General features: G+C 38.5%; 1 protein-coding gene across 4 annotated transcripts in view; it reads left to right on the top strand.

Moving 5' to 3' along the window:
- Nucleotides 1-23,827, top strand: part of POLR3B (RNA polymerase III subunit B) — a 108,149-nt gene that overhangs the window by 44,336 nt on the left and 39,986 nt on the right. For 3 of the 4 annotated variants that reach the window (XM_072844247.1, XM_072844249.1, XM_072844250.1), the window contains exons 13-19: nucleotides 1,252-1,413; nucleotides 4,065-4,265; nucleotides 6,271-6,433; nucleotides 7,574-7,727; nucleotides 10,580-10,654; nucleotides 11,671-11,769; nucleotides 15,729-15,856. In XM_072844247.1, coding sequence (XP_072700348.1) covers nucleotides 1,252-1,413; nucleotides 4,065-4,265; nucleotides 6,271-6,433; nucleotides 7,574-7,727; nucleotides 10,580-10,654; nucleotides 11,671-11,769; nucleotides 15,729-15,856 — 982 coding nt within the window. The remainder of the gene's footprint in view (nucleotides 1-1,251; nucleotides 1,414-4,064; nucleotides 4,266-6,270; nucleotides 6,434-7,573; nucleotides 7,728-10,579; nucleotides 10,655-11,670; nucleotides 11,770-15,728; nucleotides 15,857-23,827) is intronic. The other variant, XM_072844248.1, reaches the window with a different exon arrangement.

The following is a 23,827-nucleotide window of genomic DNA, read 5'->3' as shown; positions in this document are numbered from 1 at the left end:
GGCCCGGGGCGCGATCCTGGAGACCCAGGATTGAATCCCACGTCGGGCTCCCTCCATGGAGCCTGCTTCTCCCTCCGCCTGTGTCTCTGCCTCTCTCTCTCTCTCTCTCTGTGACTATCATGAATAAATAAATAAAATCTTAAAAAAAAAAAAAAAAAACGGATGGGAGACTTTAAAAAAAAAAATATAGAAGTCATCCCTTGCCCACAACATGCTCCTACCTGATCAAAATCCTCCCCCAGCCTGATTTTTATGATATTCATATCCTTGATTTTTCTGTAGAGTTTTGCCATCAAATTATAGTTCAGTTTTGCTGATTTTGAACCTTGTGTCAGTGGAATCATACCATACATATTCTTTTGTATGTGGCTTCTTTCACTCAATATTATGCTTTTAAGATCCAGCCATGATTTTGTGCGTTTTTTTGTTCATTTTCATTGCTTTATAGTGTTCCATTATTTCGAATATGCCACAATTTGTCTAACTAAATATTATTTGTATGGCTTTCAGGTTTTAGTTCGTACAAATAATGCTGCTGTGAACATCTTGTATCTGTCTAGGGATGCCCATTTCTGTAGGGCAGTGATTTTCAAGGTGCCTTTCCCCCACCAGCAGCTCTGACATCTCCTGGGAACTTGTTAGAAATGCAAATTATTGGACCTGTTGAATTAGAAACTGTAGGGGTGGGGCCAGCAATTTGCATTTTAACAATCCTTGAGCATTTTTACCACGCATGCTGATGTTTGAGAAGCACTGCTGTGGAGATGTACCTAGGGGAGGAACTGAGGGGGCATAGGGAAGATGAGATTAATGGCAAACTGTCCTCCTAGTAGTGGTACCAATTTACATTTTTACCAGAGATATAGGAGAGGTCCAAACAGCACTGTATCATCCAAGTTGTCAGACTTTTTAATGGTAATTCTTCTCCACCACCCCCTTTTTGGGATTTTAATTATCTTTATCTATAAAATTAAAACATAGGTCTCTGGACAGTAACATCTAAAAGTCTGGACGTGACTGGTCTAAATTAGTACAGAAATTATGTCACTGTTTTTGCTTTTATTGCCAGTGCCTAGTATAGTGATAAACACATAGAAAAATGCATATTTATCAAATTGAATTTTTGAATATTTCTTCGTTGTTAAGCAGTTTCTCCATCTTTTTTTAAAAAACAGTTTAATAGAGACCTAAAGTTTACTAAATAGATGAGTAATGCATCACCATATACTCTTTTTTTTTTTTTTTTTTTAGCTTTTATCACTTCTTTTTGAAGATTTATTCAAAAAATTTAATTCTGAAATGAAGAAGATTGCAGACCAGGTGATTCCTAAGCAAAGAGCAGCTCAGTTTGATGTTGTGAAACACATGCGTCAGGACCAGATTACCAACGGCATGGTGAATGCCATTTCTACAGTAAGTCTTCAGTCATTTGTTTAGGGTTTCCTGACTTAGTTACACATCTATTCCATGAAATGGAAGTTCAAAGCACTTTGGGAATCTAGGTTAAAAAATACATTTATATTTAAAGGATGTTAACAAATCACAGATTTTCTACTTTGAAATACAGTCTACAGTTTAAATGTTAATCATTAGGAATTTTGATACTGTGTAGCTTTATTGCCAATTATAGTCCCTGTTTTAACAGGCAGTAAAAAAAAAACCGGTAACTCTTACATAGAGGGAAAATCTTTTAGTTTAACTGGTAATAGGCATTCTTTTAATGGATACTTCTTCCCATTTTTTTTCTGTAATAAAACTGACATAGTGGGAGTAGGTTTATTAATGATAGCTTTTGTTCGCAACAATACAAAATGTTTCATTTCATTGTAAGTTTATATTCCTAAAAGGGCTATCAGCTGTGCCTCACATGAGTGATGAATTCAGGCCTGGGCAGCTGCTATGTACGCAGGGCTCCTGGCTGTTCATAAAGGCTTATCAGATAGGTTTTTGCTCCCTTTCTTAAAGCATCATGACTATAGGTCTATCTGATGAAATCTAGTTGTGCTTTGTATGCCAGACATAAAACTGGTTTTATAGATGGGATTTCACCCCAACAGAAGAATAGTTTGGTATAACATGTTTATTCCCTTAACAATGAAAAGAATTAGTGGCAGACTTGCTGCAGTGCTCATCTTTAGAAACTAGCCCATGAGTCCATGTGAACAGCTCCTGCAAGGGACAGCTACCTCAAACTGGAGGTGAACCAGACCTTTGTGCCTGTGTAGGCTTGTTATATTCTTGTGGCCCAAACGTGTCAGAAACAAGATCCCTAGATGTTTGAGGAAAAGCCTCCAAAGAGCACTTGAACACACGTTTGTTAGAATTATTTTTTCTTGCTTTCTGACCCATGAGTTTCAGGTTATGATAGCTTTTTAAGGTAGTTCTTTTGCCCCTTAGTACTCTGCTTTACCGCCTGGAGAAAACTGCTTGTTGAAAAAGTTTGTAGTAGACCTTGTTGCAGGTATACCCCAGGATCAACTTCTAAAATTCTCTGTTACCATTAGGAGCATATTTTCAACACATAAGTTTTCTCAGAAGAGCATTTTTAGACTCCTTGTCTGTTTCTCCTCTCCCTTTCATTAGACTTGCACGGAATACTAGAACAAATCCTCTTGTTGGACATCTTGGCTTTACTCCCCATCTACTTCCTATTTGCCGGCAGCTGTGGCCTTCCTTTAGCTCTGTGTGGAATATTTATTTACCATCCTTATGCCTACTTGCGGGACATCGGTTTACTGAGCTTACCCCGTTCAGAGCAGAAAAGGAGTTAACCGAAAAAGCAACATGTGTTTAACCAGTGGAATAAATATGTTTGCTCCGTTTCTTCGCTTTGTAAAGGATAGTTTCTTCCTAGAATTTAACTCTTTTCCACATTATCGAAAAACTCAAGTTTCTGCAATGATAGCTCTTCCATAATAATGATTAAACTTTAGTGACCCTGGGAATGCCCCCAGGGTTACAAATTTTAATTCAAGCAGATTACCTATCTCCTCCTGAAACTCTAGCAGTTTTTCTCCTGTTAGGGTTTTTAACCTGGGATTCATGGGTCTTCCCTGGAAGTGGAATGTGAAATTTTGGTTCATGGGCCTACCTGCATTTTCCCCAAGAGAACAGACATCTCTTTCATCAGATTCTCAAAAGAAAAATAAAGAGCCACCATTTAGCAGATGTAATTTTTTTCTTTTGAATCGGAAAGATTATTGAATCAGTAATTTCTTTGACATCTTTAACTTCACTTTTCTAGTCATACTGTTTTTTCCTGTCCCATTGCCATGAATTGAAAATTTAACCATTCCTAACTTTCATCTTTAAATTACCTTTCAGAATAGTTAATGTGTATATTGGATACAACTATAAAGTAATATATTTAATATAACACGATATATTCAGTACGTACAAGAGAAACTAAATTTAATGTTCAAGATTTATTTCCTATGAATCTATTTTAAGATCAACATGATAGTCACAGAGAATATATACTATTTCTTCACGTGAATATATATATATGCAATTTTTAGCCTTGATTAGGAAGCCAACAGTTTATTCATTATCCCTAATAACTGCTATTGGAGTCATTTTTCTGGTATTTTCTATTCGTGTATTTTCCTCTAATTAAGACAGATTTTGGAAGACATCCAAATAATGACATATTCCAACATGAAATTACTCTTTGAGCTACAAGCTACTTTTACTTTTACTTTTACCTCGTGTTCTATTAATGAGCTTATTGCTTCCAGTGGAAATCTCTGGTTAAACTGGTTTGTTCAGGATATTACCAGTTCTTCAGAAAGTAAATGTTGCAGTGTGATAAGGTTGATATATCAGAGCGTTCTGACCTGGTTGCTAGACACAGGTGATATTCATTAAACCCCTAGAAAGCACCAGTGAATGACCTGACTCAATTTTCATTTTAATTGTGGTATTTTGATTTCTGAATATACATTATGGCTCTAATTTCACAAATACATAGTTCCTGTGATGAGCTTCTCAGAGTAACTGTAAAGTACCAGGCAACATATGAACAGATCAGAAGTGGTCTTATGTCTTTTTTTTCTCCTCTACAGGGAAATTGGTCTCTCAAGAGATTTAAAATGGACCGCCAGGGTGTGACTCAAGTCTTGTCTCGCTTGTCATATATATCTGCCCTGGGCATGATGACAAGAATCTCCTCTCAGTTTGAAAAAACAAGAAAAGTGAGTGGTCCTCGTTCCCTCCAGCCATCTCAGTGGGGAATGCTCTGTCCCTCGGACACTCCTGAAGGAGAGGTAAGATACCCGAGGAGTCTCTGCTATGTCATAGGTAGTACCTGTTGGTGATGTTCTGCTTCTACCTCCATTTCTCTGGGGCATATCCTTTTTTGGGTCAGCCACTTATCTGGCAGAGAAATAATTGATGCAGCCTGTTAGGACAACATCAGTGTCCATTTGAAAACCAGTACTGACAAGGCATTCAATTTAGTATCTCACCTGATAGAAATACAGTCCCAGTTTTCTTACTTACTTTGGTTTATCACAAGAATCAAACCATGCAGTGAAGACAGGATAAGAATGTGAGGGAAAATTAAGAGACCCTCATCTTTGTTTGCAAAGATCTTTTTTAAAGCAACTCCTTACTTTCCTTAGGTGTACTTAGAGGGCATCAGACTTGCAGCCAACAGGGAGCACAGAACCAAGCAGCTTAAGTAGGTTTGCTTCTGACACACCACCACTTCTGCATCATGGCCCTTTCTCCCTCATGCTGACCGTTGTTGGTTTCACTGGATTCTGTTCATTGTAAACTTCTGGAAGAAGGAACTTTGTTAGGTTCACATTCTATCGCAAGCTCCTGGCACAGAGCTTCATTCATAGTAGATACCCCATAGATACCTGCTAAATGAATCAATACGTTAGTTACGATGTATAAAACATGTAAGTTCCAAAGTGTAGGAATTTGTTATGACTGGGGGAGGTGAAAATAGAAGTCCATATGAGTTAAGATTTTTAGAAAATTATCATTCCTATCTTAATTTATCTTAAACCATATGGAAATTCACACTAGAATTTATGCAGCTTGTCACAGTTGCATAATTTATAACCCTTGGGCTTTGGAACACTGAATTTTCCAGAGTTTGTTTCAGCTAACCTCAGTAAAGTACCTATGTTGTGCATCACTAGCAGATAATTTCAAAGAATCAAAGATACAGTCTTTACACATCAGATCTCAAGTGTTTTGTTTTCTACTTCCTGTGTTATGTCCTTGTTCATATTTTGCCTTAAATTTTTTTTTGGTTGTATAAAAATATAAAGACATTTTATTTCTTTTTCATTTTGAAGTAATTTCAGTTGTACACAAAAGTTGCAAAAATAGTACAAAGAATTTCTATAGTGCCTAACCTAGATTCCCCAAATATGAACATCTTACATGACCGTTGCTCAGTTATCAACCTTGTGAAATTCACATTGATAACAGGATTATAATCTAGATTATAGAATCTTACCTTATTCAGATGTTGCCAGTTATCCCACCAATATCTTTTTTCTGACCCGGGATTACACATTGCTTCCAGTTGCCACGTCTCCTTAAGTCTCTTAATCCGGAGCGATTCTTCAGTCTTTCCTTTGCCTTCTATGACCAACAAGCTTTATAGAGTACTGAGCATTGACTTTGTTGACTCTCTTATTTCTGGCCAGTTGTAGATTTTTAGGTGCCCACATCTATTACTATTTTGTTTTACTGTTTCTATACAGTGTCATGTTAATGACTGTGGTGTTTCATTGTCTGGGCATAACAGTTTACGTAATCGGTTTCTTTTTTCTTTTTTTTTTTTTTTTAAGATTTTATTTATTTATTCATGAGAGATACAGAAGAGAGGCAGAGACATAGGCAGAGGGAGGGAGAAGCAGGCTCCATGCAGGAGCCCAATGCGGGACTTGATCCCGGAACTCCAGGATCACATCCTGAGCCGAAGGCAGACGCTCAATCACTGAGCCACCCAGGTGTCCCTCTGTTTCTTTTTTTAAGGCAGCATTCATGATGCCATCCTTATTTGCCATTTCACATAGTACTTTACTGAGCATTTCTGTGGCTAAATCTATGTTTGTATCCTTGCTTATTACCTTAGGATAAATTCCTCTGTGTATACGTTTAAGTCTTTTGTTTGAATCTCCAGACTGTCCCCCACAGGACTGTACTGCTTTGCATTGCCACCAGCAAAGCAGTGAGCTATTTTCAGACACAAACCGTACCTTGTATTACTCATGGCCATTCTTAGAAATGACTTTTGTTTTTTAGGCATGTGGTTTGGTTAAAAACTTGGCCCTTATGACGCACATCACAACTGACATGGAAGATGGACCCATTGTTAAATTAGCCAGTAACCTGGGGGTAGAAGATGTGAATTTATTATGTGGGGAAGAACTCTCTTATCCAAATGTGTTTCTCGTCTTCCTCAATGGTGAGTGTATCAAGGAGACCTGTTGAGCCTGATTAGTCTTGGGGAGGTGGAAGGAAGCCATATCATCCAGGTGTTTAAGGACAAATAAACCTCAATTCTGGGTCCAGGGGGCCTTAATTTAAAGGTAGAAAAATGGTGATAGAAACTGTTATCCCACTGGCTGGGTCCTTAGGGTCTTAGAGGTCCTGCTGTCAGAGCCCAAGGTAGCATTGCAGAAGCTAGCTGCCTTCTGCCCTTTGACAGCTGCCAGCTGATCTACAGCGATAAAGTTCAACGCAGTATCTTTAAGTTCAAGTTAAATATGTGAGACGTACTGCAAAAACTGACCAGTCCTGACAGCAAGTTGACTTATATTCAGCCACTTGATGATGGACTGTCAGTGGCCTGTAGCAAGAGGTCCCTCTCTTCAGTTCATGATTCAGTTGCTCCTTTCATCCCCTTCAGAGCCCTCCAGAGCCTTGGCAGCAAGTGTGTGCTCATCCTGACTACCTGGCTCCCATGCTCTTCTCCCCTTTTGCCTCATTCCAGGGGCATTAGTCCCTCCCCGTGTGGGCTGGTGAGAAGCAAAACAGGCCTGCTCCCTGGCCACTTCATTCAGGAAATCCCAGTGGCTAGCACGGAAAGAGCTCTTAGTCTGCATTGTCATCCAGGGCCCCTCTGAGTCCTCACATGGACCCTGGGGCACAAAGTCCACCTTCCTCATTTCGCAGATGACAATGGCAGGAAGAGCAGTTGAAGAAGAATAGCGGTACTCAGTGCTGGGCTCTAAGTGTTTGATGGAAGATCAACTCATTTTGTTCTCACATCAACCCTTTGGAAGTGTTAGAACCAGTGTTTGAACCCAGGTGGTCTGGACCCCGCATTCATAGTTCCAGCATGGTGCTGACCAATGAGGAAAATGAGGCTCACTTTTGCAACTTGGACTTGCATGTGGTAGGGCTACCTCTCAACTCACGTCCTTGGCCACCCTCAGCTGCTCCGCTGTGTTGCCTTCCTGCAGCCTGTGGACTGGCTGCCCTGTGTGAAGAATAGAATTTTCAAATGAACTGCTCACTGCTGCTTTTCATCTTTATTGGGTGGATATTTCCAATTGAATAGATCTGGTTTTTTGTTCCTCTAGCAAATATTCTTTCTGCTTAGGTAACATCCTGGGTGTGATTCGAGACCACAAGAAGCTAGTGAATACATTTCGACTGATGCGAAGAGCAGGCTATATCAATGAATTTGTTTCCATCTCAACAAATCTCACAGATCGATGTGTCTATATTTCCTCTGATGGAGGAAGGCTTTGCAGGTATAAGTTGCTAAAAAAGAGTTTTTATGTGTACTTCTGAAAGAAATGTGCTTGTTTTTGTTTTTGAATCCACTTTCACCTTTTTCATTGTTGAGAGGACTTCAGTTAGCAGATCCCTCATGAATATGCATGTGGGTGCTGAGGACCCAAAGATTAATGGGGGTCAGTCTCTGCCCTCAGAGAGCTCTGTTCACGGTCAAAGCAGCAGTAATTACTAATAACCACCATGCTAGGAATAATGCTTACCTGCCATTACTGATGATTTCAGTAGATGTGCCACATGTAAGGCTTTTACTACATTCAGCTGTGTACGGGTGGATTACTATTTTCATTTAACAAACGAGGAAGAAGATATAAGTAACTTACTTAAAGCTAGATTGTGACAGGTCTGTTCTTTACTTGATAGTCCTTATAGTTCATTTGACTCCAACAGTCATGATTTTACCCACTGTATTCTCCTGCTGTGAGCTGAACTTTAAAGGATGAGTGAGATGGTGTTACCCTGGACGAAGGAGGAAAGGAGAAAGGCTAGGGAATGTCAGGAACAAAAACATGAAGGCATGAGCATGTTGCATTAAACCCTGTGGAAAGCAGGTGCCTTCTAGTCACTCAGCACATCTGAAGGGCTTGTAATGCTCAGGTCCTGGCCAAGAAGTCAGGGCAGAGATGAATAGGACAGGGTGTCTGGTCTTTGGGGAACATTCAGGGACATCCGTGAGGATCTTACCTTGTCTCGTAAGCTTCTGTGTGTTTTACTGTGGTCATTCCTTGTGGACCTCAGGTAGGGCTAGGGCCTAAGTTAGTGAGCTGACAATGGCTGGGGTGGTGGGAAGAGTTTGGGCTTCGACGTCTGTTAGAGCGGAGAATAGACCGCCCTTATCTGTCGAGTAGCCAGCTTCTCCTTCTAGTTACCCTCCTCACTTTCCTTTAGGACCTGCTCCTCCCCACTGGCAGTCTTCTCGGAACAGTCAGGTGCCCTCTCCTCCTCAACCAGAGGTCAGACATGTTATCCAAGCTAGGCCAGTCACACTCTCCTCAGAGAATTCAAATCCCAAATAGAATAACTCAAGGAATAAGTGGTTGGAACTGATTTATCCTGACAGCAGCACGTGTTGAGAGACTGCATGTTATTCCTCCCGTTCTGGAGCTTTGGGATCTTTTCCTTTGTGAGGCTGGGCATATTACCTTTTTGATGTTTTGTTTTGTTTTGTTTTGTTTATTGATTTTTTGTTTTTGGATTCTTATCCTTATAAATTCTTATGCTTTCAGTAAATTCCTTTAAATTTTTTTAAAATTTTTATTAATAAATTCCATTTTTGCTTACATTAGCCAGAATTGGTTTCTGTTCTTTGCAACCAAAGAACCCTAGGTGATGACATACCTGTTTGAGTCCTGACTTCTCACTTACTAACTTGCGTGGCTCTGATTGTATTACTTTCCTTGGCTGAAAAAAATGTAAATAATCATAATACCCCCTAGGACTGTCCTGAGAACTAAGTGGTAGACAGTGTGGTCAGGGCCTTGTAGATGCCAGGCATGTAGCAGGTGCTTACCTATAGCTATTAACATAATCCGTTCGGTTCGGTGGGGAAAAAAGTAATGTGTTCTTAGTTCTTAGGTTACTACTCTTTCTTGGGGTTTTTCTCTTTAATTACATCCAGTATATGATGGGATAGTCTAAAAAACAAATTCTTTTTTAGAAGTCAGTTTATACCAGCCTGACATAGATCTGGACGTACAGGTAGTTTATGGAATAAATAGAACATGAGTGAGGTAGCTGTGACCTGTGCCATCTCCTGCTCCCACGTCCGTCCCTATCCTCACTTTTGAATCTCGTAGCCTCTGCTTGCTGTAGCCCTTGAATGAGGTAGCAGTGCTCTCTGCCTCCCTCTCAAGAAAAAGCCAAGATTTTGAGGTAATGTTGATTTCCATGAAAAGTTCATTCAGTTCATTTTTTCAGCAACTTGTGTTCCCTTTTTGTAATTGTGCAGCTCTTCTTAACTGTTCAAAAGTGCTCATTAGTCCTCAAATAGTTATTTGGACTTTAGGGTAGAGCGCACAAGTGTCTGCTGGTTGCTCTCTCCTCTCTGTAAGAGCCGCTTATCCAAATAGCAACAGCCCTTGATGTCTTGGGGCCGCATGCCATCCTTTGTGTCCGTATTTCCTTGTGGTGGCGAGGCCCTCAGCAGCAGATCACCACTGACAGTTACAGGTTAATCTACCAGAATGGGGAGACCGAAAGCTCTCTCTACCTTAACACCCGTTATCTCACTAAAAATCACAATGTAAAAAGCTTTATTCTCTGTGAACATGTAGCCTTAGGTAACCTGCCAGTGTAGCCCTGTGATGTCTGTCCAAAAAGAAGCTGACGTTCACCAGACTTTCACTACAGGACACATTGTTATTCTCAATGACAATTCTCTGCCTGCGTCTTGGGGAGCAGGCCCCATATTTCCTCTGTGAAATCCTATGAAATGCCTTTGGTATGATGCGTTTATACTCTTTTAAAAAAATAAAGCATGAAGGATTTTGTTTCCTTTCTAGGTCTTATTATTTTTGTGTTGCCTTTCCATTTAAAACCAGATATTTCCTAAGATAGTTGGAGGAAGTCCTGTTTGTGCATACATGTGCACACATACAAACATTGTTGGCATGTGTGCCTGTGCCTGTATATGGGAGAGAGAGTAAAGAGGCCCCAATGTATTTGCACATGCAGAGAATACCTGGTGTCCTCAAGGCAGTCTAGGAATCAGTTTGATTATATCCCAGCTTCCCTCATTTCACTATAGTGAACTTACTTGCTGACTTAATTCTTTTGAACTACTATGATTTTTTTTTTTTTTTCATTTCAGACCCTACATTATCGTTAAGAAACAGAAGCCTGCAGTCACAAATAAGCATATGGAAGAGCTGGCTCAGGGATACAGGTAAATGACCAAAAGCAAAACTTCTCAAACTCTGTAATATTTATTTATATAATTTAATCAGCAACAACATTATTTGATCTGAGCTTTTAAGAAAAGTGTATTTTCATTTTTAGTCTCTTAATTCCTCCCTACCAAATGTATCAGCCAGTTAACCCATTCCTCTCTGTGTGAACTTGCGTAGACTTTGTAAAATATTTACCAGTTTGTATCATGAGGATCACAGAGTGTTGGTGTAAATTAGCACACTATGAAGTAACAGGGATATATCAATGTCAGTGCTGGGTCTCTCATCATAGGGGCTCTTAAAAGTCATAGAAGATATTTTCAGAAGTGGGAACCAGATTAGGGCACGTTGGTGGCTCAGTCAGTTAAGCATCCAATTCTTGATTTTGGCTCAAGTCTTGATCTCAAGGTCATGAGATCCAGCCCCGTGTCAGGCTCTGTGCTGGGTGTGGGAGCCTGGTTAAGATTCTCTCTCTCGGGCAGCCCCTGTGGCGCAGCGGTTTAGCGCCGCCTGCAGCCCAGGGCGTGATCCTGGAGACCCGGGATCGAGTCCCATGTTAGGCTCTCTGCATGGAGCCTGCTTCTCCCTTTGCCTGTGTCTCTGCCTCTCTCTCTCTCTGCATCTCTATGAATAAATAAATAAAAAATCTAAAAAAAAAAAAAAAAAAAGTTTAAGCCCTAAAAAAAAAAAAAAAAAAGATTCTCTCTCTCCCTCTGCCGCTCCCCTCGTGCAGTACACCTCACTTTCTCTCTGTCTCTGTCTCTCTCTCTCAAACAAAAACAGGGAGAGGAGTGAGTGACCAGATTGACAAATACCATGGATGTTTTTGTTTCAATGATTTGCCTTCATTCTGTGATCCATGAATAACATGTTTCAAGCATCCCAATGTATGGTACTTTCTGGGAGAGAAAGGTGCTTTGGATATAAATGAAAGCTGGTATCCTCCATTATCACACATAAAGCATTGCAGTAAAATTTATTAATTATGTATATTTCACCAATATTTTCCCAGGAATTTTGAAGACTTCTTACATGAGAGTCTGGTTGAATATTTAGATGTGAATGAAGAAAATGACTGTAACATCGCACTCTATGAACATACAATTAATAAGTAAGTAATAATAACAACCATAATTAACACCTGTTCTGATTATAGAAATCACCGTTTCATTTCATCTCTTCTGTAGTGTTCCCTATTAGTAGGATCTGTTAAAAGTGTACTATCCTTTTATAAAGTATAACCTATCATTTATCTCAATGTAGGATTATCACAAAACTGCTAACAATTTTTAGACTTAATTATCTTTTCTATTCATTTTACACTTAGTGTATATGTTTTGAAAGGAAGTGCTTCTCTGATTCTGAAATTTGATAACTGTCAAAATTGAAATAATGGATCACACTATGGAAAGATGGATTTCTCTCTTCTAGAGAAGACATCTGATTTCTTGTTTATACAGGAATTCCATATGTTTTGTGTTATAAGGATGTCTCTAAACTTATATGCAGTATAAACAAGAAATAGTAATATGTTGATATTTCAAGAATAGTAATATTTTTAGAAGCATCTGTTCTACTTGAAATACATTAGAAAACATTTATATAGCTTTCTGTTTGCTGTGTGTGACTGGTGGTACTACTTACCTGAAACTGGAGTTTTTGTACTTTTATTGTTAAATAATTAGGGAGTTTGATACACCTATTTTAGGTCTTCAGTCAAGAAAGTACTTTTCTGTTTTCCTGCTACCAAATGAAAAATGTACTACTTCATTAGTTTCTTATTATAATTTAGTAAACATTGATTTTCAGTCAAAATCTTTATTCCTTAAAGGTATGACTCTAACAAAGTACTATACTCCTCATTTGAAGATTGAGTAAAATACAAAGGAGTATGTTGGTAGTATGTAGTAACCTTGTGTAGTGTGGTGTGTAGTAACCCGGTGAATAGGAATCCGTCCTTCTTGTTTCTCAGCTAGAAACCTCAGTTTCAGCCTTGACTCCTCTACGCCCACATCCAGGCCCTTAGCTTATCATGTCGACCTTCAGCGCTCTCAACCCTTTCCACCCCTCCATCTGCCACCCTCATCTAGGCTGCTGCCATTGCTTGCGTGGGGACTTGCAAGAGGCTCCTGACTCTATTGCACTTGTTCTCATATAGTCTTCTTCATCGGTGAAAGTGCTCTTTTCCCTTCTCTTCTCAAACCCCCAGTGGGTTCCCTCTCCCTTGGAAATCCTTACAGATCTGCCTACCCCTCCTGGTACCTGCAGCACTATCTCCTACCTCTCCTCTTTAACTGCTTCCTCACACCTCAAGCGTGTTTCTGCCTTAGCATCTTTGCACTGGCTGTCCCCTCCCTGGGATGCTCACATCCTTCATGACTCACTCCTTCACCTCCTGGTCTTCCTCAGAGGTCACCTTCTCAGTGCTATTTCCTGATGACCCCAATTAGATAGATACCCCTCCTCTGTGCACCCTCTTCTCTGCTGTATTTTTCTTTTTCTTTTTTTTTTTAATATTTTTATTTATTTATTAGAGACACAGAGAGAGAGGCAGAGACACAGGCTGAGGCAGAAGCAGGCTCCATGCAGGGAGCTCGACGTGGGACTAGATCCTGGGTCTCCAGGATCAGGCCCTGGGCTGAAGGCGGCGCTAAACCACTGGGCCACCCAGGCTGCCCTCTGCTGTATTTTTCTAATGCTTATTACCTTACAAAAAGATCTATAAAATGTGTATTTTATTGACTTATCTGTCTTATTTGTCTTATTTATTTGTCTTATTTGTCTCTCCACTAGAAGCTTCACAAAAGCAGATTTTTCTTATTCACTGTTAAAAAGGAATGCAGCCATTAGTATCAGCACCAATCATCCAAATACATTTTGTTTCAAAAATAGAAAAACTGTGGTATTCTGTAATTCATCCTTGTGACCTTTTTTTCAATGTGGACATGCATGAAGTAAAAAGATTGAACCCCCTTCTTCCCTATCCTACTGAACTCCAGCCTCCAGACATCACCAGTGCCAGTGGTTTAATGTATACTCTTCAGTTTTTTCCTAAGTGAATATAAACATATATACATGACCTCAAGGCAATGTATTTCAGTTACCTTCATTTTTAAAGTTAGCATCATTATCAACTTTATCATTCTAGATATTTTTCTATATTAATGTCTACTTGTATGTTTATATAAATATATTACTTTAATTTCTTTATATTACATTGTCTGACTACACATAGTTTATTTAACCTATTAATGAATATTGAGACGCTTTCCAGTTTTTCTGCTGTTGGAAACAACAGGTTACTGAGTCTTCATTTGAGCCAAGTTTAAGGCCCTTATACACGTTGTCTAGAAAGTCTTCTATTTCCTGTTCAGGACAGAAGATTATGGTGGTTATCTTTTTTAATAGTAGTATCCTCTTTTGTTTGACAAAAGTCAAAATCCAGAGCATTTAGACTTTGAATAATTATTAGGTAATGTATGATCTCATTTTATATATATTGTGTTACAAAAAAAGAAGAAACTTAGGTCTGTATCTTGTTCATTTTCAGCTTGCTCGAATCTGTACATCTGAAAAAGTAGTTTTTATTTATATGGGGCAATTGGCCCATATTGTCAAATTGGCCAATATTTAAACAAAATGATACATTTAAAGCAAACTCTGTTTTACTCTAGGCCATAAAATGTCACTATAAGCTGTTTCTCTTTAAACACACACACACACACACACACACACACACACAAAGAAAACAAATCCTAGCCCTTTCCCTCTCTGCTGACAAAGGCCTAAGCTGTCTGAGAGAGTTGGAGTTCTGCTAGATCATAGGGTCAAAACTATCTTCTTCAAACAAAGAGCTGCATGGAAATCCTCTGTAACTAAACTAGGGACATAATTCATACAGGTATTGAAAAAAAAAAAACTCAATGGATAAGTGGGAGGTCATTTGCCATGTGCGCTGCAACTAATTTTCCACAAAGGGCTGGATTATCTTGGAAATCCCTTGTCCTCACAGGTACTATAAACCATTGAAATTACTGAAGTTATGCCTTACGAGTACTTGAAGAAGGAATATAGGGGATCAGCAGACTGCACAGACACTACATGTGATGTCTGTTACTTCCAGCAAGATCCAGAAAAATCTGGCTGCCCTTCTCCCCTTTGAAATACCTGAGTTGCTATATCAGTTAGCCAAAACTGGGATTTTTACAATAATATGTTACAAAAGCAGCCACAATTTTAACACCTACTAGATAAAGTCTTACTTTATATCCAGTTCCTACAGCTGAGTTGTCCAAAAAAATACCATGCAAGTCCTACACTGAAGTTTTCCAATAGCCACACTGAAAAAAGCAAAAAGAACCAAATAAAGTTAATCTTAATAATTTTATTTAACTCACTCTATCTAAAATATTGTATGTCAACATGCAATCAGTATAAAAACTTTGAGGTTTTTTTTTTCCTACAAGGCTTCAAAATCTGCTGTGCACTTATAGCACATCTCAATTTGAAGGCTAAATGTTTATTGGAAATACCTTATCTGATCATAACATTTACAGTTGAAAAAGTAGATTCACAAGTGTAAGTTGTTACAAACATAACTCAAAGGCTTTTGAGTAACTGAACTGAGTTATTTAAATTTGAGTTTTAAAATGTAAAGTGATTAAAATTAAGTAAAATAAAAAATTCAGTGAAAAGTGCTGAACAGCCACACTTAGCTGGTGGCTGTGGTCTTGGTCCCATTAGGTCTGTGGTAACTTTCTGAAATGGGATATATTCTTCTCTAAGATGGTAATACAACTTTGCCATTGACACAAGTTGGAGAAGTGAAGAAAAGCAGCCCACTCATCCATGTGGATATCAGTTTTACTAGAATCAGATTTTATTGTTCTTGAGGTTTTATATAAATTACTTATATATTTTTTACATATAAATTTTCATAAACATTTATATAAACTTGCACATTTTGTTGGAGCCCTTTGGGGACCTTGCTGATAATATTTTTATGACCTTTAAGAGAGACTTATTTTGGTCCTTGGTTTCTAAAATGTCTGTTCTTAATTAACTTGACAGGGATACCACCCACTTGGAGATTGAGCCCTTTACTCTCCTTGGTGTTTGTGCCGGCCTCATCCCATACCCTCATCACAACCAGTCCCCAAGAAACACATATCAGTGTGCCATGGGGAAGCAAGCCATGGGTAAGATTTCCTTCTTGAACTTGGTTCTAAGTACTTGAATAAAAAGATTTAAGTCTTTATTTTTACTTTACTAGTATTAAATGTTTGGCTAAGTCAGGCATTGCTAATACCCAAGTGTCACTAACCTCAGAGGGCTTGCAGATGCCACTGCCATATCTAAAGCATAAAAAAAAAAAAAAAAAAAAAGGAAAAAAACCTCTCTGAACTTATTCCTTTGACCAAACAAGGGGATGTATAATAAATGTCACAGAATGATGAGGGGGTAAATATAAAGAGAAAAGCTCTATAAAGCTCTATGAAGTATAAGTTGTGAACCAGGAGAAATGGAAGCAAGAGCAGGAAAACACAAGTTTTAAGGGAAGAAAGGGAAAGGGAATAGAGTCGAAGATGCACAGTGTGTATTAGAAGGCATTCATGATGGTCTTGGTGATAGTCATTGAGCACATTACATCCTTGCAGTTCTCCTGTAGCTTCTGAAACATCCAGTTCATGTCACACCAAAATCTGAATTCATTTTCCTTCCTTCCTTCCCTTTTAATTGATTATCCATTGCTAACACTTATTGAGCATCATGGATAGACCAGATGGTGAGGCTAGAACCTGAAAATGGAAGGGAGAGAGAGCCCTGTCCCCAAGGAGTTCACAATCTAGTAGGAGAGCCCAACAAGTACAACTGTAGTTGAATATATATGATAAATGCTGTAGTAGACCAGCAGCTAAACTCTCGAGGAATGATAACAGAAAGATCACTTGAAGTTGAGAGTAGGTTGTTTCTGAAGAATAGAACTAAACAGCCTTGAAAGACCTTGAGTATTTTTTATAGGCATGGAAATAGAAGCAAGCATTGCATGGGGATCTTGGTGCTTTGGTATGGCTGTTAAACATAATAGGAATATAGTCTGTACTGGAGAGGTACCACAGAATAAGGAGTTTGGGTTTTATCTTGAAGGTGATACAGAGAGGCTACGAGGCCAAAAAAACAAAAGTTTTGCTTATAAACTTTTTTGGAAGTGTTTTTAAAAATAAGCTTAATACATTTATTTTCATATATGTCTATGATGTCAATATGATTTGTCATTTCTGGTTTAAGTATGCTACAGGGGGCTTCATGAAGAAACTAAAAGGTTTTTGCATTGCCTTTCGGTAACAACCAGAATGCATTTAGCTTCTCAGTTACCAGCAATCAGCTGCAATTGACTATGGCTTGACGGTTAAGGAATCCTCCATCTTATCCTGGAGTAAACAGTGTGTATTTCTTTTCTGAGTTTTTATACTGTCCTTTTGGTTGTCAAAACATGTTGTCCTGCAACCATTTACCTGAATGATGTAATGCTTCGACAGTTTGGAATAATTCCCAGTGGGAAAATCTAAACAGCGGCTCATCAATTTCGTCTTTTCCATTCATCCTCAGCAGCAACGTAGTGATTTCCCGCGTGTGCTTGTGACTTGCTAACAAGTTGAAATATACAGTACTGAACCCTGTGTGTCATGAAAGGGCTATCACTTCTATTGGGTTTACCAAACCATTTTGTTTCATGATGTGAATCCTGGCTGAAACAATACACCTTTTGTGTAGAACCTTCAGAATTAACGGAAGACTAATCACTTCATCACTAATGCCACTCCTTGGTTGTGTTTGAAGATTAAACAGAAAGGGCTACAAATTTATCTCCACTTGGTGAATCTTTTTTTTTTTTTTTTTAATAAAGAAGTGACTTGAAGGAAAGAAATAATATTTTTATTTTTGTAACTCCTCACCCTACAAAAAAAGCCTTTATTTTGTGGCCATGAGTATCTGAAACGTTTGGTTAGTTACCACACACAGTTAAGCAGGATCAGTGTGTACAGAAAGCCAATTCAGTGTCTGTAGAGTTCTTTTGTAGTTTTCTGTGTGAAGGTTTTTTTTCTCGTTTTGTTTTGAGTGTCATTTGCAATTCATTGTCTGTGTTTTCTGAGGTTGGTGTATTCAGCTGCTCTGACCCTGGGTCCTGCACATTTAGCTCCTTGGATACAATCCTCTGACGTTACTGCTGACGCTAGGAAGACAAAAGCCACTGAATATCTTAAGTAATAAAAAAAAGGCTTTGTTACTGTTTGTTATTATAAAACACCTGACTGGAAAGAAAAGCATCAAGATAAAAGTACATTCAAAGTTGGCACATTACATGACCACGTTTCTCTTTGGACACTCAAATAGCTGCAGAAGTACTGAGCGAGGTCTGTATGAAAAATCACAAAAGGAACAAGGCCGGCAGAGGGAGAAAACCCACAGCAGAAACCCAGGTCTGTAAAGCAGACCTGGCACTTTGAGTTGGACTTCTCTGAGTTATTTTAATTCCATGCAGTCTTGGCAGCTGATAACTAAAAGGCACGTTATCCCATTTTAAGTATGAGCCATTGCTAAAGACTATATACATCTCAGAGATTCTGTGTGAATGTTCTGAAGTAATATTTTAACTGCTGTTCATCCCTGAGTCCATGTGGAAAATGGAAGACAGTAGCCCAGAATTAAATCATTGCATATTCTAACCAACCTGGAAGATATGCTACCTAATTTTCACTACCAACCGCCGCCTGCCCCCAGTGAACAGTGATGAAATGAGAGAAAGTCATTTTTCTATCACTATGAAGGAGACCAAGACAAGCACAAAGTGCAGACTAAAAGCCTTACCTTGTACGTTGAGAATGAGTTCACTTTAGTAAACATGAAACACCAGCTGAGATGTTTCTTTTTCTTTTTTTTTTAAGATTTTATTTATTCATGAGAGGCTGAGACACAGGCAGAGGGAGAAGCAGACTCCCTCCGGGGAGCCTAATGTGCCCTAAGTCGAAGGCCAACACTCAACTGCTCAACCACTGAGCCATCCAGGCATCCAAGCAGAGGTGTTTCTTAAGTCTAGGGCTCTTTCACTTGTTGATAAAGTACAGGTTTCCACATTACACCTTACTGTGCTACTGAGGAACACCATATCCTTGGATATGGCTCTGTTGTGACAAGGTTCAGAACAAGAAGCCAGGTAGACATGTCTGGAAATGGCCAGGTCTCCAGGTCAGTCAGCCCTACAAGTAAAAGTTGTTTGTTGGAGCTGCATTGTGTGTACCTTTTGGCACCAGATGCCATGTCCACATGAGTCACACTTTCATATCCTGTCCATTTTATTAGTTGGCAATCCTCTAGTGGAACACTTTTTCCTGGTTAAAAGGATCTTTCAGTCACTATCAGCTCAGTTAATGAATATGCATCACATACCTCCCCTAGCCATGGCCTCTTCCCAACCCCCCTTCACCTCCAAATTGCTGGGACTTTTTTTCCCCCCTTTTTTTTAAAGCTCAGGAGCTAATGCAGCTTCTGTTTTGTTTTGTTTTGTTGCCATTAGATTCTGTTCCAAAGCAGATAGTTCCTTCTCTTGTATTCCCCACTTTACAGTAGGATGGGATGTCGGGAATAGCCCAGAAGAATTTGAGGTCTTAAAAACACATAATATATAAAGATCCTCATAAAATTTTCTTTCACTGTACATCTCCTTCCTCTGTATGTCATCCAAATTTCTGTTTGAATTTTTTTTAGAATATTTATTCTTTATCCATTTGGTGGATAGAAAATGGAAAGATGTCTTGGCCAAATTATTCCTGACAATTATATTTTAGAATCTCACTGTTGGTTCAAAAAGAAAATTAAAATCATTGTAGCTATTTCAGATGTAAGATGATATGACATTTCCTGAGATTGGGAAGTTAATAATAAATACTTGTGAAGATAAAACTAAAATGTAATTCAGTATGTAAGGTTAAAATTAGAGGCAGAGGGACCCCTGGGTGGCTCAGTGGTTGAGCATCTGCCTTCAGCTCAGGTCATGATCCCGGGGTCCTGGGATCGAGTCCCCATCAGGTTCCCTGCAGGGAACCTGCTTCTCCCTCTGCCTGTGTCTCTGCTTCTCTGTGTCTCTCATGAATAAATGAATAAAATATTTTCAAAAAGAAAAAAGGATTAGAGGCAGAACGAGTGATAGCACAGGGTCAAGGGGTGTGTATTTATTACTACTACTGTTGTCAATAGTATCATTAGTGAATATTACCACATATTGACTACTCAAATGATCATAGTAACCCTGTCAGATACAACTTTGTTTCAGATACAACTGTCCGATACAACTTTGTTTCTGACAAGGAAAAGGAATCCCACTTTGGTTGAGTAACTTAAAAATATTACATTATGTCTTCTGTGCACAACGTAATGTAACTATGTAACTATAAAACTTAATGTAACTATAAAACTTAAAAGATTCTTCTCGGTTGAAACTAACTTCTTTCCTCACTTTTTCCCCTTCACTGTGGATCATGACCTACTAAGTGTCAGTGAGGATGTAGAGCAGCTAAAAAGTGCATGCTTTCCCTGCAAGACAGTAGAATAAAAGCACTTTGAGGACAGGACCACATCTTTGTTATTTATTACTATATCCTTGGTGCCTAGCATAGTGCCAGCTCAGTAGGCTTAATAAGTACTTAATAAATGTTTCAACAGCAAATTAATATCTGAGCACATTAAGGTTGTTAAGAAATCAGGTACATATTTTTGAGAAGAATCTTTGAAAAGAACTAAGTTGGAAAGCTTATATAACCTGATTTTAAGCTCTGCTATAAAGCCAGTGTAACAAAGACAGTATGATGCTGACGTAAGGGTGGACGTATAGATCAGTGGAACAGAATCAAGAATCCAGAAACAGACCCACATTTCTGTGGGCATTTGATTTTTAGTGAGTGTGTCAGGACAATTCTAGGGGAAAGGAAACTGTTTTCAACAAAATGTATATATGTGTATCTATATAGAAATAAATGAACATCAACTCCTACCTCATACCATACAAGGAACTAACACAAAGTGGGTCATAGCTCAGAATGTAAGAGCTAAACTCATAAAATGTGTAGCAAGAAACCAAGGCAAAAGTCTTCATGACCTTCCTTGAATGACCTACGTCATTTCTTAAAACTCAGAAATCACAGGTTATGACAAAGGAAAAAAAATAATTTAGACTTTCTCAAAGTTAAACTTTTGCCCTTTGAAAGACACTGTTAAGAATGTGAGAGACATTAATCCACAGAATGGGAACAAGTACTTGCAATATATACATCTGATAAAGGATTTGTGTCGGGTACATATATAGAACTCTTCAATGATAAGGCTACTTGGTTAAAAGATGGCAAAAATGAAAACCAGACACTTCAGTAAGAGTAAGAGGAATGACCAGTAAGCTCATGAAATTATGTTCAATGTTATTAGTCTTTAGATAAATGTAAATTTAAACCAAGACCCACTCATTAGAATGACTAAAATTGAAAAGGTGGACATACTCAGTGTCAGTGAGGATGTACAGCAGCTGAGGAGTACATACGCTGCTGGTACAAACATAAAAAGGTTTAATACTGTGGAAAACTCTTACGCAGTGTTTTAGGTTAACTGTACCCTTAGGAAACCACCGAGAAATTCCACTCTGGTGTATTTATCCAAGAGAAGTGAACACACACAGTCTTATGTGTGAATGTTCATAGCAGCTTTATTCACAAGAGCCCCAAACTGGAAGCAATTCAGATATCCATCAGCAGGTAAATGGGTAAATAAACAGTATAAACATGTAGTGGAATAGTTCTCAGCGATAGCAAAGAATCAAGTATGATAGAGCCGCATGGATGGATCTCAGAATCATTATGCTAAATGAGAAAAGCAGCACAAGAGTGTCCATACTGCAGGATTCCATTCATATAAAATTCTAGAAAATGGGAATCCCTGGGTGGCTCAGCGGTTTAGCCTGCCTTTGGCCCAGGGCGTGATCCTGGAGTCCCGGGATCGAGTCCCACGTCGGGCTCCCGGCATGGAGCCTGCTTCTCCCTCTGCCTGTGTCTCTGCCTCTCTCTCTCTCTATGTCAATCATGAATAAGTAAATTAAAAAATCTTAAAAAAAAATTCTAGAAAATGTAAACTGTAATGATAAACAGCTGTGATTGCCTGGGGTCAGGAATAGAGGGAGGGATATTTTGGGAGTGTCAGAAATGTTCTAGATCTTGGTGGTGGTGGTGGTGGTTTTACAAAGGCATAAATCTGTCAGAACCCATTAATATGTATACTGTAAATGAGTAAAGTTTATGTATTTAATAATGTTACTAATTTTTTTTAAAAAACTGGGCAAAGGAAGACAAAAATAGTTAAATGGATAAAACTTCATCTTATTTTTTTCAGTATACATTTCCTAAGGTATATATCCTAAGCTGTATGTGTGCTTACTAACCTTTTCTCATACCACCTTAAAATAAAAAACTTCCTCACTATTTTAACCTACATTTAATGTACCTTGCTGTGCCAACCTGTGACTTCTTAAGAAAGTTATGATCAAGAAAATATGATTTTTGTAAGAAAGATCATGTCCTGGGTAGTAAGGAAATGCGTTCTTAGTTATAATACTGAAGACTGCAATTACAGCAAAATGGAGCAGTAGAGGGAGAGCCCTGCTTACAGATATTCTCATTGTGTTAGTTATTATGTATGTGCAATGCACTTTTTAAGGAAGTTGAAAATAGTAAAAGGCATCCTACTTTAAGCATGTGCTTTAACCAGACTAGTCTTTTAATTTCTGCATGACATTTTCTCAAAAAGAGCTTGCTTACTGGCAAAATAGTCATTTAGGATTTTTATAAAAACTCTGGGGTATGATGGCATTTTGAAGTTTTATAATGCAGAAGTCCTCCTAGCTTATAAATCATGTTGTAACCAACACACCCGTCAGGGCTGCTAAAAACATATATACATGTGGACTCCTACAAGTTCTTTAAAAAATCTTTAAGGAAAATTTCTAATGCAATCATAAGTGCCAGACATTTGCTAAACCATTTTGCTGTTCATCCACTCAGTGGTCAGGTCATTTGTGATGCCTGAGAATTACGTTCTGGGCCTGGTAGCACAATTTATAGCGGGATCCAATCTCTTTCACCATTGTTTAGAGGTGCAGCCATTAATGCTTCCCTGCTGCATAATAATGCTTGTCTCAGGTTTCAGAAGCTGTGTTTGGCAGCCTGGTGGGACATTGCGTGAACCCTTGTCTCAAGCTGGGTGAAGTATACAATTGAAGCTGAAATCTCAACATAAATTTTAAATAATTTCATGTAAGAGGACAAACTTATTGTCAGTGAACTTTACCATGATCCGGGCAACAGTGATTTTATTTCTAAAACAGTAAGTGATCTATTACCAGGTATCCTGCCCAGTTTATTAGTTGGCACTAAAATAGCATAAATTAATTAGCAATTTATTGCTCGTGTAAACTCCAGAAAAAGTTTGAGATTCAGTTTAGCTGTTGTTTTTCAACTCAATCTTGATAAATTTCCTAGAGATTTAAGTACAAATATATACTATCACAAAAAGTATAATTACATTTCATTTACTGACATTTATTGAGCATCTAGGTGTTAATACCCTACAGATATCATTATTTTTTTCAGTACTCAAGGAATACCATATCATTTTTGCTGCCTGCATAGGTTCTTTTCATCCCTGAATGGAAATCACTGTTGATTTCTTGACATGAGTACTGAGTTTTGCTATCTGCTTATCTTGGAGCTTAACTCCATTAAATAACACTTAGGCATCTTGAGGTATGTGGGTGTTGAGGATGTGTCTCTATGGAAGCATGTGCAAGAGAACAAGAGACTTAAGGCTACCTTCTTAGCCACTCGAGGGAAAAAAAGAGATATCTGGGAGAAGTTAACGAGGCTCAGTAACTTACGAATAAGTTTAGTAGTCAGGCAAACATTAGTCCCCATTTTACGGTCTGTGAATAGGAGAGTATATTGTATTCACAAGACCATGAGAGTGAAACCCTTTTTTTGGGTGCAGACCTTAGTGAACCCCTATAGGGTAAAAGAAGAAAGACAGCATTCTGATTTCACTTCTAGTTGATAGTAACAACCTTACAAGGTCCAATT

Source organism: Canis lupus, chromosome 11 (genome assembly GCF_048164855.1).
Source record: "Canis lupus baileyi chromosome 11, mCanLup2.hap1, whole genome shotgun sequence".
In the NCBI taxonomy this organism is placed as follows: domain Eukaryota; kingdom Metazoa; phylum Chordata; class Mammalia; order Carnivora; family Canidae; genus Canis; species Canis lupus.
This window is presented reverse-complemented; position numbering and strand designations above follow the sequence as displayed.